Raw genomic sequence first — 17,595 nt, 5'->3', positions numbered from 1 at the left:
TCTAGACTTTAATTCTCTCACCATCTAGATCAAGTTAATGCTCTCATGGGTGTATATATTAGTCCAAGTAAATGTGGAAATATGAAGTCTTTCATTGGTTTAGACTTTAATGCTCTCACTATTATATATATCAGTAGAAAAATAGAGAAAATAAGAGTGAGTATTTTATGCCAACAAAAAACAAGCTGATTAATTAACAAGACATCATGAATCAAGGTGTGCGACAATGTTTTCCAGTCAGGAGGCCTTGGTCTTTGGTGAAGTGTTTGATGTGGGCGTTAGTAATTTTTGTGCAAATCCATGAGCACAAATGTTGCTTGGAGGAAGAGAGGATTGGTCTGTTACGACTGAAGGCGTTTCTGAAATCCCATTATCACATTGGCCATCGTCTTCCCTCCTGAATTGAAGACGCAGATCAAATGAGCAGTGACTGTTGTGATTGGGAGCGAGTCTTGTGCAACTCCACCACGGGTCATGTCATTGAACTCTTGCTCCATGATATGAAGCAACAGTACTATTATAATGGTTTCTACTGGACAACAGGCACAATTCACGAGAAGCATAATTGGTTGCTAAATGTTTCCCTATTTCAGCCTTTTAAGGAGCTAACAAGTCTTGATTTGTCCAGCAATAAAATTGGTGGTTGCATAGCTCATGAAGGTTTGCTTTTTAATTTGTGTCTGCTACTTCAACTTTCACACTACAACAAAACCCCTACCCCATGCATATATCCTAATTCCTCTCCCAACAAATTAAACAAAATAAAAAAATTTGAGGGTTGTGTCCGTAAGTGGTAGAAATGACCATAAAATAACCATGTGGTATCCAAATTCTTAATTTTGATACAATGAAATTAAAAAGAAAAAATAAACAAGGTGAGCAAAAGGCCACGCGTCAAATAAGGAAGAACAAGGAAGAGATATTTGTGATCGTATATAGGTCCCATATTTGGTGCATTTTTCTTGTGTTCAGTCCATACAACCTTCCTTTCTCTTTACTTTCTTTCCTACAGTACACTTCCAATAATCTTCTTGCAGGTTTTGAAAGGCTAGCTGTATTGAGAAGGTTGGAGGTATTGAACCTCGCTAATAATTACTTTGAAGATAGCATTTTCCCATCCCTATCTCAACTTTCATCCCTTACCACATTGGTTCTTGTGGGTAATGATCGTTTGGGAAATTGGACAACAGCTGCAGGTATTCAATCTTCTTTGTATATAGATTTCTGATTATCCTTTGAATTTTCTTTTTTAAGATAAAACAATATTTCTATAAAAGAGTAATAGTAGATACAATTTTAGGGTATGCCAGTTTTACACATTCATTTTGAAATTTAAATTGCTCATTTTTTTTTTTTAAAAAAAAGAAGAAAACATGCGGATTTTGAATATCTTAAGACTGTACAAATCATTTCTATCTGTTAAAAAGATCTCTAAAATCATATTTAAAGACCTCAAGTGGAAGAAAGAAAGACACATTAAATAGGTACTATACCATTTATTAATATCTGTATATATCGGGCAGCAATGAATTATGGTGTAGGGCCCACTTTATATTTCCATCTCTCTCCCACCCGAGTCCTTCAAGTTTGAGCAATATCTTAATCCATAATTTCTTATTTGTGCTTAAGATATTTTACCAAATCCATTTACATGAATACTTAGGATTACGAAGTTTTGCCCAAAACTAATGTTCAAATTGTGAAATACTACTTTTCTTGTAAGTACTACTGATGACTGCGTATTTTCTTTTTCATTTTACGAAATATCATGTACAAGTACAGGTTCTAAAAGCTTGTCAAGGTTAGACAACCTGGAGACATTAGATATTAGTTGGACTAATTTCAGCAAGAGCGCCATATCGTCGTTGAGTACTGCAGTCAAATCATCATCCCTTAGGAATCTGAATCTTGCTGGACTTTGGATGGAAGGACCTTTACCTGCCCAAGGCACGCATGTTGATCTGTTTTATTAATTTATAGAATTTGCAGTCAATTCCCATATTACATCCTGTTTTATTTTCCATGTTTTATTTTGTGCAGAATTATCGGCGTTTGAAAACTTGGAGAGGTTGGATTTAAGTGACAATTGGCTTACGGAGTACGGCTTAACACCCAAAGGTAATTAATCATGACTACTTGATGAGGTAAACTACCTTTCGGAATTTCAAAATTTCCAATTACAACTATCTTTCATGTTTTTAGGAGTGATATAGGTACTGGCAGCAGAGTTAGGAGTATATATAGAGTTGTTCACTTTTACCCATGCCTTTTTAGGGAAGACTATTAATTTTTGACAGCCTTTGAACTCACAACAAAAGATCGCAATCTGTTGAAAGAAATTAAAACAAAATAAAAATAGAAATAGAGAAGATCTGAAAATCAAATCTTTAATTTGGTTTATATATATATTAGAATTACCACATTAGGACAGAGTGTTCTACTAAATCTTGACTGAATGAGGGATTGGGAGAAAAAAATTTTGAGAGCTACATCTTTATTTTGTGAATAAACTGAACACAACTATAGGGCTTTATTTATAGGAAAATATCTTTAATAAGGTAAATCATAATATCTTGATTTATATTGACAATATAAATAAGAAAGAGGCCAATATTTGAGCTTGAATATTCATCATATATATTAGAATTACCACAATAGATGATCGCTCTGCATATATACCCACATCCCAATATTACCCTTAAATATTGTTAGCGCGCTACTTAATAGACGTTTTGTTTTTATGATTATTAATTGTGCTAATTCTTGTGAAACAAACTAATTAAAATTAATCTTAGTGAAATAAGGAACCCATGCAGTATAACTAAAAGGATATTATTGTGTTATTGAATTTAACAATTGATATATTTTTTTACTTCAGAATTCCATGGTTTGTCTAAACTGAGCAAGCTAAAGCACAAGTTGGAATTCATTCCGGAATCAAATTTTTAAAGTTTTGGGCGCCCAGCTTCCAGCCCTCGAGTCTTTGGACCTAAGTTTCAACTTAATCCATGGGCCTCTTTCTATCAAAGGTATATATGTGCATTTAATTAACTTGAGTTTTTTTAGATGCTTCATTAATTAACGATATAGCATTTTTGTGGTTACATTGTGATAGAGGAAAAAAGGAAATAGAGAAGATGAGGAGGAGAATGAGGGATTGGGTGAAATGAGATAATGTACATATCTTGATTATTGACAATAACATTAATTTTTCTGGCAACTTCTACCAATAAACTTGATATTAACATCATAAATAAGAAAATGGTCAATATTCAAGCTTGAATATTATATATCATATATATTAGAATTACCACAATAGATGATCACTCTGCATAGATTCCCATATTCCAATATCACCCTTACAAAACTTCACAAAAGGACAAGGGTGTGCTACTAATGGTTGATCTACCCAAAACTTCACATCAAGTTTAAATATTGTTAGCTACTTAATATACGTTTTGTTTTTATGATTATTTTGCTAATTCTGTATGGTAGGATAAGCCCCTCTTGTGAAACAAACTAATTAAAATTAATCTTAGTGAAATAAGGAACCCATGCAGTAGAACTAAAAGGATATTATTGTATTATTGAATTTAACAATTGATATATTTTTTTTTCTTCAGAATTCCATGGTTTGTCTAAACTGAGCAAGCTAAAGCACTTAGATTTAAGTTACAACGTAATCGAAGGGCCTCTTTCTATCAAAGGTATATATGGGCATTTAATTAACTTGAGTTTTTTTTAGATGCTTCAATTAAGAAATAGCTTTCTGTCTATTTTTTTTTTTTTCACACTTTCTGTCTTCACATCCCTTGGTAGATTTGGCAAATTTAAGAAGGCTGGAGATTTTAGATATGCGTGAAAATCGCTTGAATGGGAGTATTTCTCCATATATTGGAGCACTATCTTCAGCGAAGGCTATATCGTTATCTGACAATTATTTCAATGGAGATTTCCCTACTCAAGGTGAATACGAAAAACAAATTACTCACCCATCTTCAATTAATTCATTAGGATCAAATGTGAGATCAACAAATTAAAGATAGGTGCTAATTGTTGCACCTCCTACTAATTTTATACATACAAATTGATTTGTTAAAAAGAGTGAGGGAACTGGCCAATTTGCACCTCCTACTAATTTTATTTCTTATGACAGATTTGTGCAAATTGAAGAAACTTGAAGAGTTGGATATTTCTTACAATGACTTTGAAGGTATCCTGCCTCGATGCATAAACAATATATCATCACTAAGAGTGTTGGATATATCTGGTAACCATTTCATTGGAAAGTTGTCTTCATCTCTGGTAGCCAGCTTGAATCCCACAACGATTGAGTATATTGATCTTAGTCATAATCTCTTTGAGGGTCTGTTCTCATTCAGCTCATTCGCTAATCATTCCAAGCTTAAGGTGGTTCGAATTATGAGTGAAAACAGCAAACTTGTGATTGAAACTGAAAATCCATTGGGTTGGACCCCATTATTTCAGTTAACGGCCCTAGCATTGCAGAATTGTAATCTAAACAAGCTAACTGGAAATATCCCCAAGTTTCTCTTTGATCAGTACAGTTTGGAAAAAGTTGATTTCTCTCACAACAAGTTGAAAGGAAGCTTCCCGTTGTGGTTGCTAGAAAACAATACAAGGATACTACAGCTAAATCTTAGAAATAATTCTTTTGAGGGTCGATTTTATTTACAACCAGAGCACCATATTAATGTTTCTTTGATAGATGTCTCAGGAAATCACTTCGATGGGCGACTTCAAGAAAATATTGGAAAGATAATGCCATATTTACATTGGCTAAATATTTCCCAAAATCATTTTGAAGGTGATTTTCCATCCTCAATTGGTGACATGAGTTATTTGCAAGTATTGGATTTGTCCTTTAATAGATTCTCAGGGAAGGTGCCAACAGAATTGGTTTCCAAATGTACCTCCTTGAAAACTTTGAATTTACGCAATAACAACTTTTAGGGTGAAATCTTCTCGAAGCATTTCAAGTTGTCAGCCTTATTGATGCTTCAATTGAACAGCAATCAGTTCACAGGTACTCTATCTAGCGTATCATCAACTCTTACAAGCTTGTATCTGTTTGATATTGGGAACAACAACATGTCAGGTACAATTCCCAGTTGGATAAGAAATATAATGGGGTTAGGGGGAGGAGCTCTTATCATGAGTAATAATTCTTTTGAGGGTCACATTCCCTGTGTAATTAATCCAATGGATTTAATAGATCTTTCTCATAACTCACTTGCGGGACCTTTACCTTCTTGCTTGGATGAACAGTCTAATGTACTTTTGCAAGGGAACAAGCTTACAGGATCTATACCAAGTGCCCTTTTTAACTCATCATCTCTTAAGACATTGGATGTTAGAGAAAACAACCTTTCTGGCACCCTTCCTGTTGAAATTAATATGCTTTCTAACTTAAGAATACTTTTGTTGGGAGGCAACAATTTTGGTGGTATGATTCCAAACCAAATATGTTTGCTAAAGAAAATAGGCATAATGGATCTTTCAAGGAACTCCTTTTCTGGGACAATACCGGATTGTTTTCACAATATTACCTTTGGGAAGATAAATGCTACTAATCTTGCCTTTTCACAACCTGGTTTTTTTTCTCTAACATGGTCTACCAAATAAGCTTTAATATATGAAAGTCTTCTAGTGAAATATATTTGGGAATCCTCTGTAGGAATGCCATATGATTATAATAATCATGTTGAGGTTCAGTTTGTAACGAAGTACAGATCTAGCACCTACAAGGGTGGCATCCTTGATTACATGTCTGGATTGGATTTGTCATGCAACAGACTAACAGGTGGAATCCCAGCGAAACTTGGACAACTATCTTCAATTATTTCACTAAACTTGTCTCACAATCAACTGATAGGTTCGATTCCGGAGACATTTTCAAGTTTGGCATCGATAGAAAGCTTGGACCTTTCTCACAATAGTTTGAGTGGAGAAATTCCCTCGACACTGGTTGATTTGAATTTTATGGAAATATTCAATGTTTCATACAATAATTTATCTGGTAAGGTTCCTGATATGAAATATCAATTTGGGACTTTTGATAAGAGTAGCTACGAAGGAAATCCATTTCTTTGTGGACCACCGTTGGAGAATTGCTATACCACACCAGATAAGTCAAATCCAAAACCAAAAAAGCCTTCAAAATGGTATGAAGTAGATCATGTAGTCTTTTTTGCAAGCTTCTTAGTATCTTACCTTATTTTCTTTTTGTCGGTAGTTAGTATCCTTTATATTAATCCTTATTGGAGGCAAAGGTGCTTCAATTTGATTGAGGATCTCATGTACTGGAGTTATTTTACAGTTTTGATACCCCTAAAAAGGTTGCCAAATTGACTATGTCGACATTAGATATCTCGTGGTTTCATGGACAACTTTAAAGGCTGTGATGATAGTTAGTTGTGTACTTGCATATGTAATTGATTATCAATACTGTTTGTTGTGCTCTAATATTATGAATCAAGGAACTCAATTCCAGGCCTCTTTCTATAGAAGACTGGTTTTAATTGAATTTTATTTCCTATGCTTGTCTTGTATTGCTATTTTTATTAGTGAGGACAAGCTGCTTTCAATTTAGTTTTTTTTCAAAAAAATGTAATGTTGGGCGACTAAGTGGTTAATTTGTATATATGTTTTTATGACTTCTTATCAATAGGAGGATCATGACTAGAAATATTTTAAGTTGTATTTTTAATAAGCGTTAGGCAAGTAGTGATCTACTCCTAAATACAAACACATGCGCAATATTGCTCCAATAAGAGGAATCTTCGTCATTTCCTACAAAATTTGTATTGATCTGCTTCTCGAGGCTGTCCAGCATCATCTACGTGAAATCTGCCAGCTCAACATTGTCAAACCCAGATCCCCTGCATCAAAGAGCCACGACCTTGGATCACATTTACTTGTGAGAAATTTGAGAAAAGTTGGATTTAAGTATCGTTGGGCTAGCAAGCGGGCAATTTGGGCAAGCAACGAGTAGCCGAGCAAAGAGTAGGCCGAATAATGGAATAGGATGGACAAAGAATTGAATGGGCAAGGTAATTCATAGGCATGATTTAGGTGAGCAAGTGCTGTAAATTTTGACCTAAAGCACGGAAAGTATATTTCCCCATGACTTTCGACCTAACAATTAGAAATAGGTTCCCCGAGTCCTTTGAGCAAGTGCCTGGAAGCATCTCAAAGTCCTCCGATCTAGCGCAAAAATGCAATTCCCCACCTGTCATGAGTCTGGCTTGGTATGTTGAGCTACTTTTTAGTTAGATTTCTCGAAATTCCCCGCAACACATTAGCCCACCCAACATTCGAATTTAGCTTTCCACAAATTCGGTCTAAGGGCACGGAGTCTATTGCTTGGTTTTACCCTTTAACTAAGATGAAAGAAGGCTCATAAACTTGTAAGCTTTGCATAAGCTTTCAACCTCTCAGGTTTCTCTACATGACACCTCACACTGAACCTTTTGCAACTCAACTTTATTGACAATGCATAGGACACTCGTCATTGTTGAGGAAGGCTTATTAGGATGGATGTCCCTATAATAAAATAATTCAAAAAAGCAGTCCACAGACTTTGTGTGTATCTTGTATTGATTTATATAGATATTACACAAGTCAAAGATGAGTAAGTTTTGCTCTTCTACCCAATGTTTTAAATTTCATTTTGGTGATCATTCCAGTTTAAATATTGAAATAGAATATTTTGGTATCGGTGTATTTTAGTGTACCGTTTCATGATTAATTATATATTATATATAAATATTTATATGTATATATAAACTAACAACTAATTGAATAAATACATATATATTAGTGTGTATCATGTATATGTGTATATATATGGAAGAATTGGAAATTTATGAAATGAATATATATTGAAAAAATCACAAACTTGCGTTGAGACACAAAAAAAAAAAAAAAGAATAGATAAATTATTCAAAATAATGATATTTTAAAAAAAGTGAGAATAAGGAGATATATTTAAAGTTACAAAAAAAATTAAAATTATAAAATACATTTTATATTCTAGAATTAATTAAATACAATATGGATTTAAAATTTATAAAAATACCATCCAAATACAAAAAAATTACAAAAACAATCCGAAACGAAATGGGGACCAAAGTGCTAATTCCAATTGGAATGGATAAAATGGATAGGAATGAGCTGGAATTTGGAGCGAAACGGAATAAGGTTATATAATGTACAGGATACTACACCAGAAGGTAAATTCTGGTTGTACTAAACCAAATACTTGGATTCTTCCATCTATACAATCTGTTGAATATAGAAACTAACAATTACATTGTATTTACATAGTGCAGAAATTTATGGAATGAAAAAGTAGAAATGCCGGAGAGTATCGTGGTAGATATTTTGGTGAGGATCATGGCAGATACTTTGGAAACTTATCTTATTAGTACATCACTTAATTCCTTTCACTTGGTCAACTCTCACCCGAGCACCAGAGCACTTTGCCTTCCTTCTTCTTCCTAGTACCCCTTGAAGTGAACTCGAGTTACACAGAGAGAGAAACCTAGAGAAAATGAGAGAATGAGAGACGTGCGCCTGAAAAGTTATCCAACATGTCATCTAGGTGGGGAGTTGGAAATCTATACTTCATTGAGATCCTATTATTCGCCCTACTATCTACACACATATGCCATGGACCATCTTTCGGCACCCATAAGGTAGGAACTACATCCATGCACATACTCTAACGAATGTATCCCCTCTCCAACAACTCCAATACTTAGGCCCTGTTTGAATGTTGAGATGATATCATTTCATCTCATCTCAACATCCAAACACCATTCAAATATAAGTGTTTTTCAATTTCAAATCTTAAAATTTTCATTTAATCATTATCTAATCATTACAATTTTTCTCAACTTTCCAATAAAATACAAAAAATAATACAACTTTCTCAAATTTTAAAATAAAAATAATATTATAACTTTATAATTTTTTTCTTCAACTTTTTCTCTCTTATTTCAAAAAACCCATAAAACATCTTAACTCAAACTGTTTCATTACTATTCATAAATTATTTCACTACTATTCACATATTTCTCATCTCAATATCCAAACAAGGCCTTCATGCCACAACTCCTCAAACTCCTTGGCGACGAGGCGATATGTTGGTCTGTCGAACAAGATAAAACCTCGCAGCAAGTCAATCTAATGTTTTATATCTCTCATGGGTGGGGGGGGGGGGGGGGGTGGAAGGCTTGGGGAAAGGTCCACCAACATTAATGTAACGCCCGTTCTTATGGTGCGACTTTTAGAAAGTAGTACTTCTACGGACAGACAAGTTGGTGCACCCCTTGTGCACGCCTGCTGATGTGTATGTTTTATTTTAATAATATTATTAAAAGGAAAAAAAAAAGGCGAGGAAGGCTAAGAACCCAAAGAAAGAATCCTTCATCCCAACTCCTGAACACCGAACATTTTCACAGCTATAGACCTGGATCTCACAAAAACATCATACAGAAACCCATTTTTCCTCCTCTCTCCCAAACTCAAAAGTGTGTATTGACTGATTTTTGTTCTTCTCTCCCAAATCATGTTGTACAACCGTATCAGACCCTGTAAATTTGAATCATCTCGTGGAAGGGTGAGAACTTGAACAACAACATCTATCTCTCAGACTATTGTTCCTCGGTTGCACAGCATATTCACAGTGTGCTGCAATTTTTCCTTTCATCTATATTTTTTTACAGCTCAAATCACTTCAAACCACCGTTTGTGCATTTATTTTATAAATTATTTATTTTTAAGATCGATTGCTCACTGCTACCATTCCAAGAAAATAAATTTCAAACATCAAACCAAATTCATTAATTCAAGCAATCATTCCCAACCCACAAATGGCGAATAACTCACGATAAAATTACATACATGCCAAAACCCAATTCGCGCAAGTTTGCAACTCCATTCAAAGCTAGGAAACCAAATCAGTTGCATTAATCGAACATCCACAAAGTTTCCACCATTTCCCATGCATCATCTAAGCAACCAAACAAATACCTCACATGTCAGGCATTTTATAGACTTGCGGTGCTTTTTAAAGGCAATAATTGCGGCAACCCGAGCAGAGATATAAGAAGAAGAATCCTCTATTTCTAAAGTCTCTTTCAGTTCACCTTGCTCCTCTTCCTCCTCACTACACCGTTTGATCATGGTGAGATAAGGATGAAGAAGGGTGAAACGCAGCGTTTCATTTTAAATAAAAACATCCCATTTTGCTAGGTAGATGGGGGTGCGCAGTCGTGCACCAACTTGACTACCTTTAACTTTTTTCTTTCGAAAATGATTTTAAGAAAGAGACCCATCTGAGTCTTAAGGCCCGGTTTGGTTACACAATACCAAAAATCTCATTTCATCTCATCTCAACTCATCATTACAACTTTTTCAAATCCTCATACAAAATATAATAAACAATTCAACTTTTTCAAATTTCAATACAAAATTAATATTCAAAAATTATATTATAATAATATTTTATTCATTACTATTTAAAACATCTCATCTCATCTGTGTAACCAAATGAGGCCTTAGATTCTGTGTCTCTAGATGCTAGGAAAATTCAGCGATTTGACTTTGTAAATATGTAATAATCACATCCTACATGTTACAATCGTGGTGAAGGGCTTTCTCATTCAAAAACTGCCAATGAACTCTACCACTAGCCACTAAAACTGATGATAAATCACCCAAAAAAAGGCTAAAAATCTAATACCAACTGACATCGAGCCGAGTAAGAATCATTGTAACGACTAGTTAATCAACAAAAACTAGGGATTGAGATGAGAAAAGATGCATCATAGAGAGAACTCTAAGAATAGGGTTTATCCTTAAAGTTTGAAAACTCCTTCTAAAACCTTCAGGTCAGGCTCAAATAGCTAAGAGAAATTGAGATTTTAAGAATTTTGCCTAAAAAGGAAAAATCCTAATTATTGCATAAAAATAAAATAGTAATAAAATAGGAATTATGTCAAAACTTTGGCCAAAGCGGAATAACAGCCATCTCTAAAAGTGAAAGTGAAGCATTTACATAAAAGAGAAAAATAATTTAAACCAACGATCTGGAGCAGAAAATGCTGATCTTGAGGTCAAAACTAGGACCACGAAGCGGAGTATGGTAATCACGACGTGCATGCTAAAAACAACTTTCTGAATTGGCTTCATATGCGTGATTTTAACACCCAAGCCTATAAAAATCCATGCCAAAGTTATAGCCAAAATACTGACAAGTGCGCAATACTCTCTCAATTCGAACAATTATCACATTGTCATATGTTATTTATGCTAATTTGCCTTCTCTAGGTAGTCTTGCTCTATCAACATTGAGTCAATTAACTCATCATCATCAGACCCAAGTCCCCTGCATCAAATTATAAGATGGTTTGTTTCTTTGTTTGTTTTTCTTGAAAGGGAATTTTAAGCTTTAATAGACAAACCTGCTAATCACATGGTTTATATAAGAAAGAATTGATCAATAAGAACTAAAGAAAGGCCCATATTGAATTGTTTGGAAATAAGAGGAAAAGAAAGACACAAATTGTGAAGGTAAGAAAGTTAGAGATTGCGAAGGTAAAAAAAGGAGTACCCAAGACGAAATCGTTTTAGTCATCAACAATTCTATGGACAATCGATGAATAAAGTCGCCTGCAGTCACCACATCATCAAGCTCATTTTTAATTATAAAATTGTCGAAACTTGTTTTTGCCGTGACTTATACGGCAGCTGGACAGATTTGCTTTTTGACGAATTCAACAAGTATTTCATTCACTCCCCCAATGTCTGACAGCTTTTCCACAAGCTTTCATCACAAGCAAGCAGCTCTTTCAAGGCTACCATGGAGTCTTGCTTTGGTGAAAGATCTTTGCTGCTCAAAAACCAGACCATGCAATCCAAAGAAGCTCAATATCCCAAGGATTTATGGGCTTCCACATCAAAAGGAAACATCCAATTCGGTGCATAAAATATCTCTTCCAACACTGCGACATTTCTCTCAACAAATCATTTGAAAATGCATCGAATGTAGCAGCTAGTACAGTGGCTGTTCCATTTGCGACGATGCACCACCTATTACGTTCACTCTCCGCACCCCATTTCTGAATTTTTTGCACCAATTCTAATCCCAAAAGACAATGTGACAGGATCTTTCATCAAGGAAAAATCTAGTTGCAAGCACAACTGCACACTAATATGTTCACCAATCTAATGTGATTGGTCAAAAGTAGATTTGATTGAAAACAATGCTAATTTAAATTTTGAATATGAAAAAATCAGTATTGGTACGCACATTAATACACGACTTTGTTTGTACGTAGCAAAACTCTTTCATCAACTCAAGGGATATGGGGCATCGAAAATTATTCGGAATCACAGGCTCCATCTCGTGGTTGCCTACAGGATTCTTTTTCTCGGCATGGCAGGCTATTCTTCTCTTCCTCCAACCTAAAATCATTACTACGTACAAATATTAATCTGACAAAAACCAAGATCGAAGACGAAGGAAAACAAGAGAATATATTCATCCGTGTTGAGTTTCTTTTTTGTTCGCGAGAGAGTATTAGAGGGAGTTGAAGGGTTGCGGCTGTTGAGGGAAGGGTTGAGATGAGAGAACTGAGAAGAGCTTCGGGCTGCTGAGGGGAAAATGAGTCTGCGGAGAAAAATGAGAGAAGCCTCGCGAAGGGATGGGGGAAGGGGATTATAGGGCCAAAAGAAAGAATAAAACGTTTGGAGAAACGACGTCGTTTCCATCAAGAAGGCTGCCACATCGTCAGGCTGTATGTGCCGTTCGTTCATTGTGACTGCATCTAGCTTTTTTGTTTAGCCATACTCCCTAAAATATCTTTTTTCTTGGCCCTTACCCCGACACCTCTCTCTTTTCTCTCCACCTACGCAAACACCCCCAATGTCTCTCTCTTTGCATGTTTCCCTCTTTCTTTCACTCACATTTGTTTTCTCTCTTTTCTGTGTTTTTTGCTCACCACCGTGTCGAGCTCCACTCTATTTAGACAATATTTGCCCCCACCAACAATGGTATGCACATGAATTTCAAGAGAACTTGCCTCTAAGAGACAATGAAACCTATAACAAATCTATTTGTCTAACTGCATTATGCAAATTTGAGATTGAAACTGAAAATCCAGTGGGTTGGACCCCATTATTTTAGTTAATGGCACTTGTATTGCGGAATTGTAATCTGAACAAGCTAACTACCTATATTCCCAAGTTTCTCTTTGATCGTCACAAATTAGAACTAGTTGATTTCTCTCACAATAAGATGAAAGGAAGCTTCCCAATTTGGTTTCTAGAAAACAATGTAAGGCTACAACAACTAAACTTTTGGATAGTGAGTTGAGATGAGTTAAGTTGAGATAAAAGTTGAAAGTTGAATAAAATATTGATAGAATATTATTATTGTTTTGAGATTTAAAAAAATTTGAATTATTTATTATATTTTGTGTGAAAATTTAGAAAAGTTGAATGATAAGATGAGATGAGACACTTCTTACATCCAAACGGGGACTAGTCTTTTAAATAATTCTTTTAAGGGTTGATTTTATTTACAACCAGGGTGCCACATTAATGTTTTTTGGATGGATGTCTCAAAAAATCACGTAGATGGTCCACTTCAAAAAAAATGTTGGAAAGATAATGCCAAATTTAGAAACTCTAGGTGCAGTTTGGATAGTGAGATGAAATGAGATGATTTTAGATAAAAATTGAATAAAATATTGTTAGAGTATTATTTTGTAATATTATTATTATTTTGAGATTTAAAAAAGTTGAATTGTTTATTATATTTTGTGTAAGAACTTGATAGAGTTATAATCATGAGTTGAGATGAAACATTTTCACTATCCAAATGGGTAATCTTTCCCAAAATCATTTTGAAGGCGATCTTCCATCCTCAATTGGTGACATGAGCTTTTTGAAGGTATTTGATTTGTCCTTTAATAGATTCTCAAGGAAGGTACCAAAGGAATTGGTTTTCAAACGTACCTCCTTGGATACTTTGTATTTAGGCAATAACAGCTTTTAGGGTGAAATCTTCTCGAAGCTTTGCAGGTTGTCATCCTTAATTATTCTTCAATTGAACAATAATCAGTTCACAGCTACACTATCTAGAGTATTATCAATTTGCAGTGGCGTGAGTCTATTTAATATTAAGAACAACATGTCAGGTACAATTCCCTGTGGATAGGAAACATAACAGAGTTTGGGGGAGCTCTTGTCATGAGTAATAATTTTTTTTTTTTTTTTGTGGGTCAAATTCCATGTGGATAAGGCTCCACATTTTTAATAGATCTTTCTTATAACTCACTTTCAGGACCTTTACCTTCTTGCTTGGATGAACAGACTAATGTACTTTTGCAAGGGAACAAGCTTACATGATCTATATGAAAAGCTCTTTTTCAACTCATCATTTCTTTTGACATTGGACTTTAGAGAAAACAACCTTTCTGACACCATTCTTGTTGAAATTAGTGCACTTTCTAAATTCAGAATATTTTTGTTGAGAGGCAACAATTTTAGTGGTATAATTCAAAACCAAGTATGTTTGCTAAATAAAATAGGCATAATGGATCTTTCAAGGAACTCCTTTTATGGGACAATACCGCATTATTTTCACAATATTACCTTTGGGAAGATAAATGCAATTGTTCTTCCCTTTTCAGAAACTTACACTACTTTTACAATATGGTACCAGGTGAAAGTCTTCTAGAGAAATATCTTTTGAATGTCAATATAGATATAGCATATGATAATCAAGTTGGCATTGATAGAAAGCTTGGACCTGTCTCACAGTAGTTTGATTGGAGAAATTCCCTCGACATTGATTGATTTGTATTTTATGGGAATATTCAATGTTGCATAAAATAATTTGTCCAATAAAGTGCCAGATAAATATGAATTTGGGACTTTTGGGAATAGTAATTATGAGGGAAATCCAAATGGTATGAAGCAATCCTCGATCTAGTATTTCTTGCAGGCTTCTCAGTGGTAGTTAGTATCCTTTATATTAATCCCTATTGGAGGTAGAGAGGAGCTTCAATTTGATTAAGGATCTCATGTACTGGACATCTTTAAAGGTAGTGATGATATATAGCTGGTTGTGTACTTTGTGCATATGTATCTCATCACCTCTTTCATTGATTTTTAGTTCTTATTATTATTTGATGCTGAAAGTCAATTTAGGCTAAAGAAAACTGGTTTTTAATTGAATGTTATTTCCTATGCTTGTCTTGTAAGGTAGTGTCCTTATTAGCATGCACATCAGAAGAAAGTGGCTAGGCAAGATAAGTTTCTTTATATATACTCACTGTAAAACAATCTCCAACCCAAAGTAGATGTTTTGTATATTGTCACTGAAGTTTCAAACTGAGATACAAAACACTTAAATAATTGGTAGTTGAGTGGCAACCTTACAAAAATCATGTTTGCCATTTAAAAGGAGGGTTGAATGTAATGTTCACTTGATCATGTTGTAATCAAGTGTTTACTTAGGGTGATCAAGTTAGAAGGAAAAAAGGCAGATGTATTGACATGAAACATGGCCAACAGAAAACATGAACAACAAACATTTTCAGCTAAGTTGATATATCACACTGAACAATTTTTTCAAAGCATAGGTTTGTAAGATAGTCTGCAAAATCATTGTGTATGCCTACAAACAGCAACTAAAGTTCATCATGAAAAGCATGACTCTGATATGGTTTGATTCTAAAATGAAGAAAATTATAGGCCTTAAGAAACAAATATATCAGCAACCAAACCTAACAAGCATGTCACCTGAAAAATGAAAATAGGAACTGTTAAAATTAGACTTAAGAAACAAATTAATGTCATGGCATTATACTTTAAAGATGATATATCAAATATGTCAACTTGGCTTTTCCATTCATTTTTATACCAGTCAAGTTTTTCTCTCTGGCTTTCATGAAAATAAGACTATAAGCTGGAAGATCAAATCATTTTTAAAATATACTGTTGCTCATTTTGGCTACCCACCCTTATGTATACTGTTGATCTTTTCACTCTTCAAGATGCTTACACTGGTTCTCTAAGCAGATTCATACAACAAGGGCAACGACACACTTTAAAAGGTTAATTCCATTTTAATTTATGAAAGGTATTTCATTACCTAATACTCTGTTTCCTTTCAAACCATTCATTTCTATCTCTACACAGCTTAGAATCCTAGACCGTTCATGTAGACCTTCTTCTAAATCATATAAAATTCAATAGAATATGGATTTCTTAATGCTGACGGAAATTTTTTATATAATCAATGTTTTTACCTTGACTATACCACCATCAAATGAAGAAATGATTATATATATATATATAAGTAATGTTTTTATATGCCACTCCGATTCAAACTATAAAGGTGCTAACTGAAAACAATGAAAACCAAAAACAAAAATCTACCAAAGCAGATGGAATTAAGAGTAGTCAATAATATAACTGAGCATATGAGCTCAATAGCAAAAAAGGTCAATCCCATAAAAATCAGTAACTTTCTTTGATGAAAGTTGACAGACTTGTAATTTAAATCCCTAGCACAAACTATAGACAGACGTTTCTTGCAAGCTAACCAAGCAAATAGCTTCTCAGTAATAATAAAAAGATGAAAATAAGAAAATAAATTATATTTGGCAACTCAGAAAATAATTACAAGAGACAGAGTCCGTTGGGAAGTACCTTTACTCAATTAAGGGGATTTTTCCATTAGATCATATGCAACTTATGGCACAAAAGAAAGATATGAAAATCAATTCACTAAGATGAGAAGTTCAAATAACAAAAGTTTCTGACCTGGTGTGCATTCGAAAATGCATCTAATTTCTGACTCTAGCGACTACAACTAACAAAAGGTCAATGTGCAAAAGTTACATATAACAAACCAAACAGCCCAACAGAGCATCTTAATAACATTCAAATTCAAGGCAGCGAAAGTTGCCATTTGAAGTTGTCAAATGAGGAACCTTTTTGCAAGATTTAGACCAAGAATAATTGTATGACAGAAATTAAAAGCAATTGAGCTGAAATTACTTGTAAAGTTTTTAGTTGTGTAATAAGAGGTAACTCGTCCATCTCATCTGGTATCGCAGTAGAAGATTGACCAAACACTATAATTGTCAACTCCATCACTTTTTGAATGCAATTGGATACTTGTCAAAATTTTTTTGCCTCTGATACATGTCAAGAATCTTTCTTCTTGGGCACAAAACAGAACCAACAGAGTTGCTCAGTCTGTCAGGACACTCTCACTTGTGCCAGAATAAGCTGCACCAATGTGATCAACAATTCAAAATCTCTCAATAACATTTTACCTTTCTCGTCCAAGGGTAAATCCAACTTGTGAACCTTCTAGCTGTCCTCGCGCGTACAATTCCAAATCTAGATTTTAGCAAGATAAGCATTTGAACTACCAAACTTAGAGTAGTGGCATTGGTTTATGCATATGCAGAGAAATATTTGCATAACATCACACTAAATTTCACTTCATTAGATTATACATATCGATATTTTTGCATAACTAAG

General features: G+C 34.3%; 1 protein-coding gene and 1 pseudogene across 2 annotated transcripts; one reads left to right on the top strand and one right to left on the bottom strand.

Annotated features, from left to right (window-relative positions):
* LOC122316115 overlaps positions 1-17,595 on the bottom strand; it is a 76,318-nt pseudogene that overhangs the window by 34,548 nt on the left and 24,175 nt on the right.
* On the top strand, positions 111-6,557 carry LOC122315539 (receptor-like protein 14). Of its 2 annotated transcripts, XM_043131512.1 has the most exons (8): positions 111-660; positions 1,038-1,196; positions 1,783-1,947; positions 2,041-2,118; positions 2,879-3,029; positions 3,624-3,707; positions 3,820-3,966; positions 4,157-6,557. In XM_043131512.1, exons 1-5 carry the CDS (start codon positions 420-422, stop codon positions 2,947-2,949), a joined length of 714 nt encoding a protein of 237 aa, XP_042987446.1. In that variant the 5' UTR covers positions 111-419; the 3' UTR covers positions 2,950-3,029; positions 3,624-3,707; positions 3,820-3,966; positions 4,157-6,557. The 2 variants fall into 2 exon arrangements, with proteins under 2 accessions (XP_042987446.1, XP_042987444.1); XM_043131510.1 differs by lacking the exons at positions 111-660; positions 1,038-1,196; positions 1,783-1,947 and having other exon boundaries at positions 2,039-2,144.

The sequence above is a fragment of the Carya illinoinensis genome, chromosome 7 (genome assembly GCF_018687715.1).
Source record: "Carya illinoinensis cultivar Pawnee chromosome 7, C.illinoinensisPawnee_v1, whole genome shotgun sequence".
Lineage (NCBI taxonomy): Eukaryota > Viridiplantae > Streptophyta > Magnoliopsida > Fagales > Juglandaceae > Carya > Carya illinoinensis.
This window is presented reverse-complemented; position numbering and strand designations above follow the sequence as displayed.

Excerpts from the sequence above, each read along its gene's own strand:
- LOC122315539 (XM_043131510.1), top strand. The coding sequence starts at position 3,855 with ATGCGTGAAAATCGCTTGAATGGGAGTATTTCTCCATATATTGGAGCA. Across the intron at positions 3,967-4,156 it reads TGGAGATTTCCCTACTCAAG|ATTTGTGCAAATTGAAGAAA; the intron begins GTGAATACGAAA and ends TTCTTATGACAG.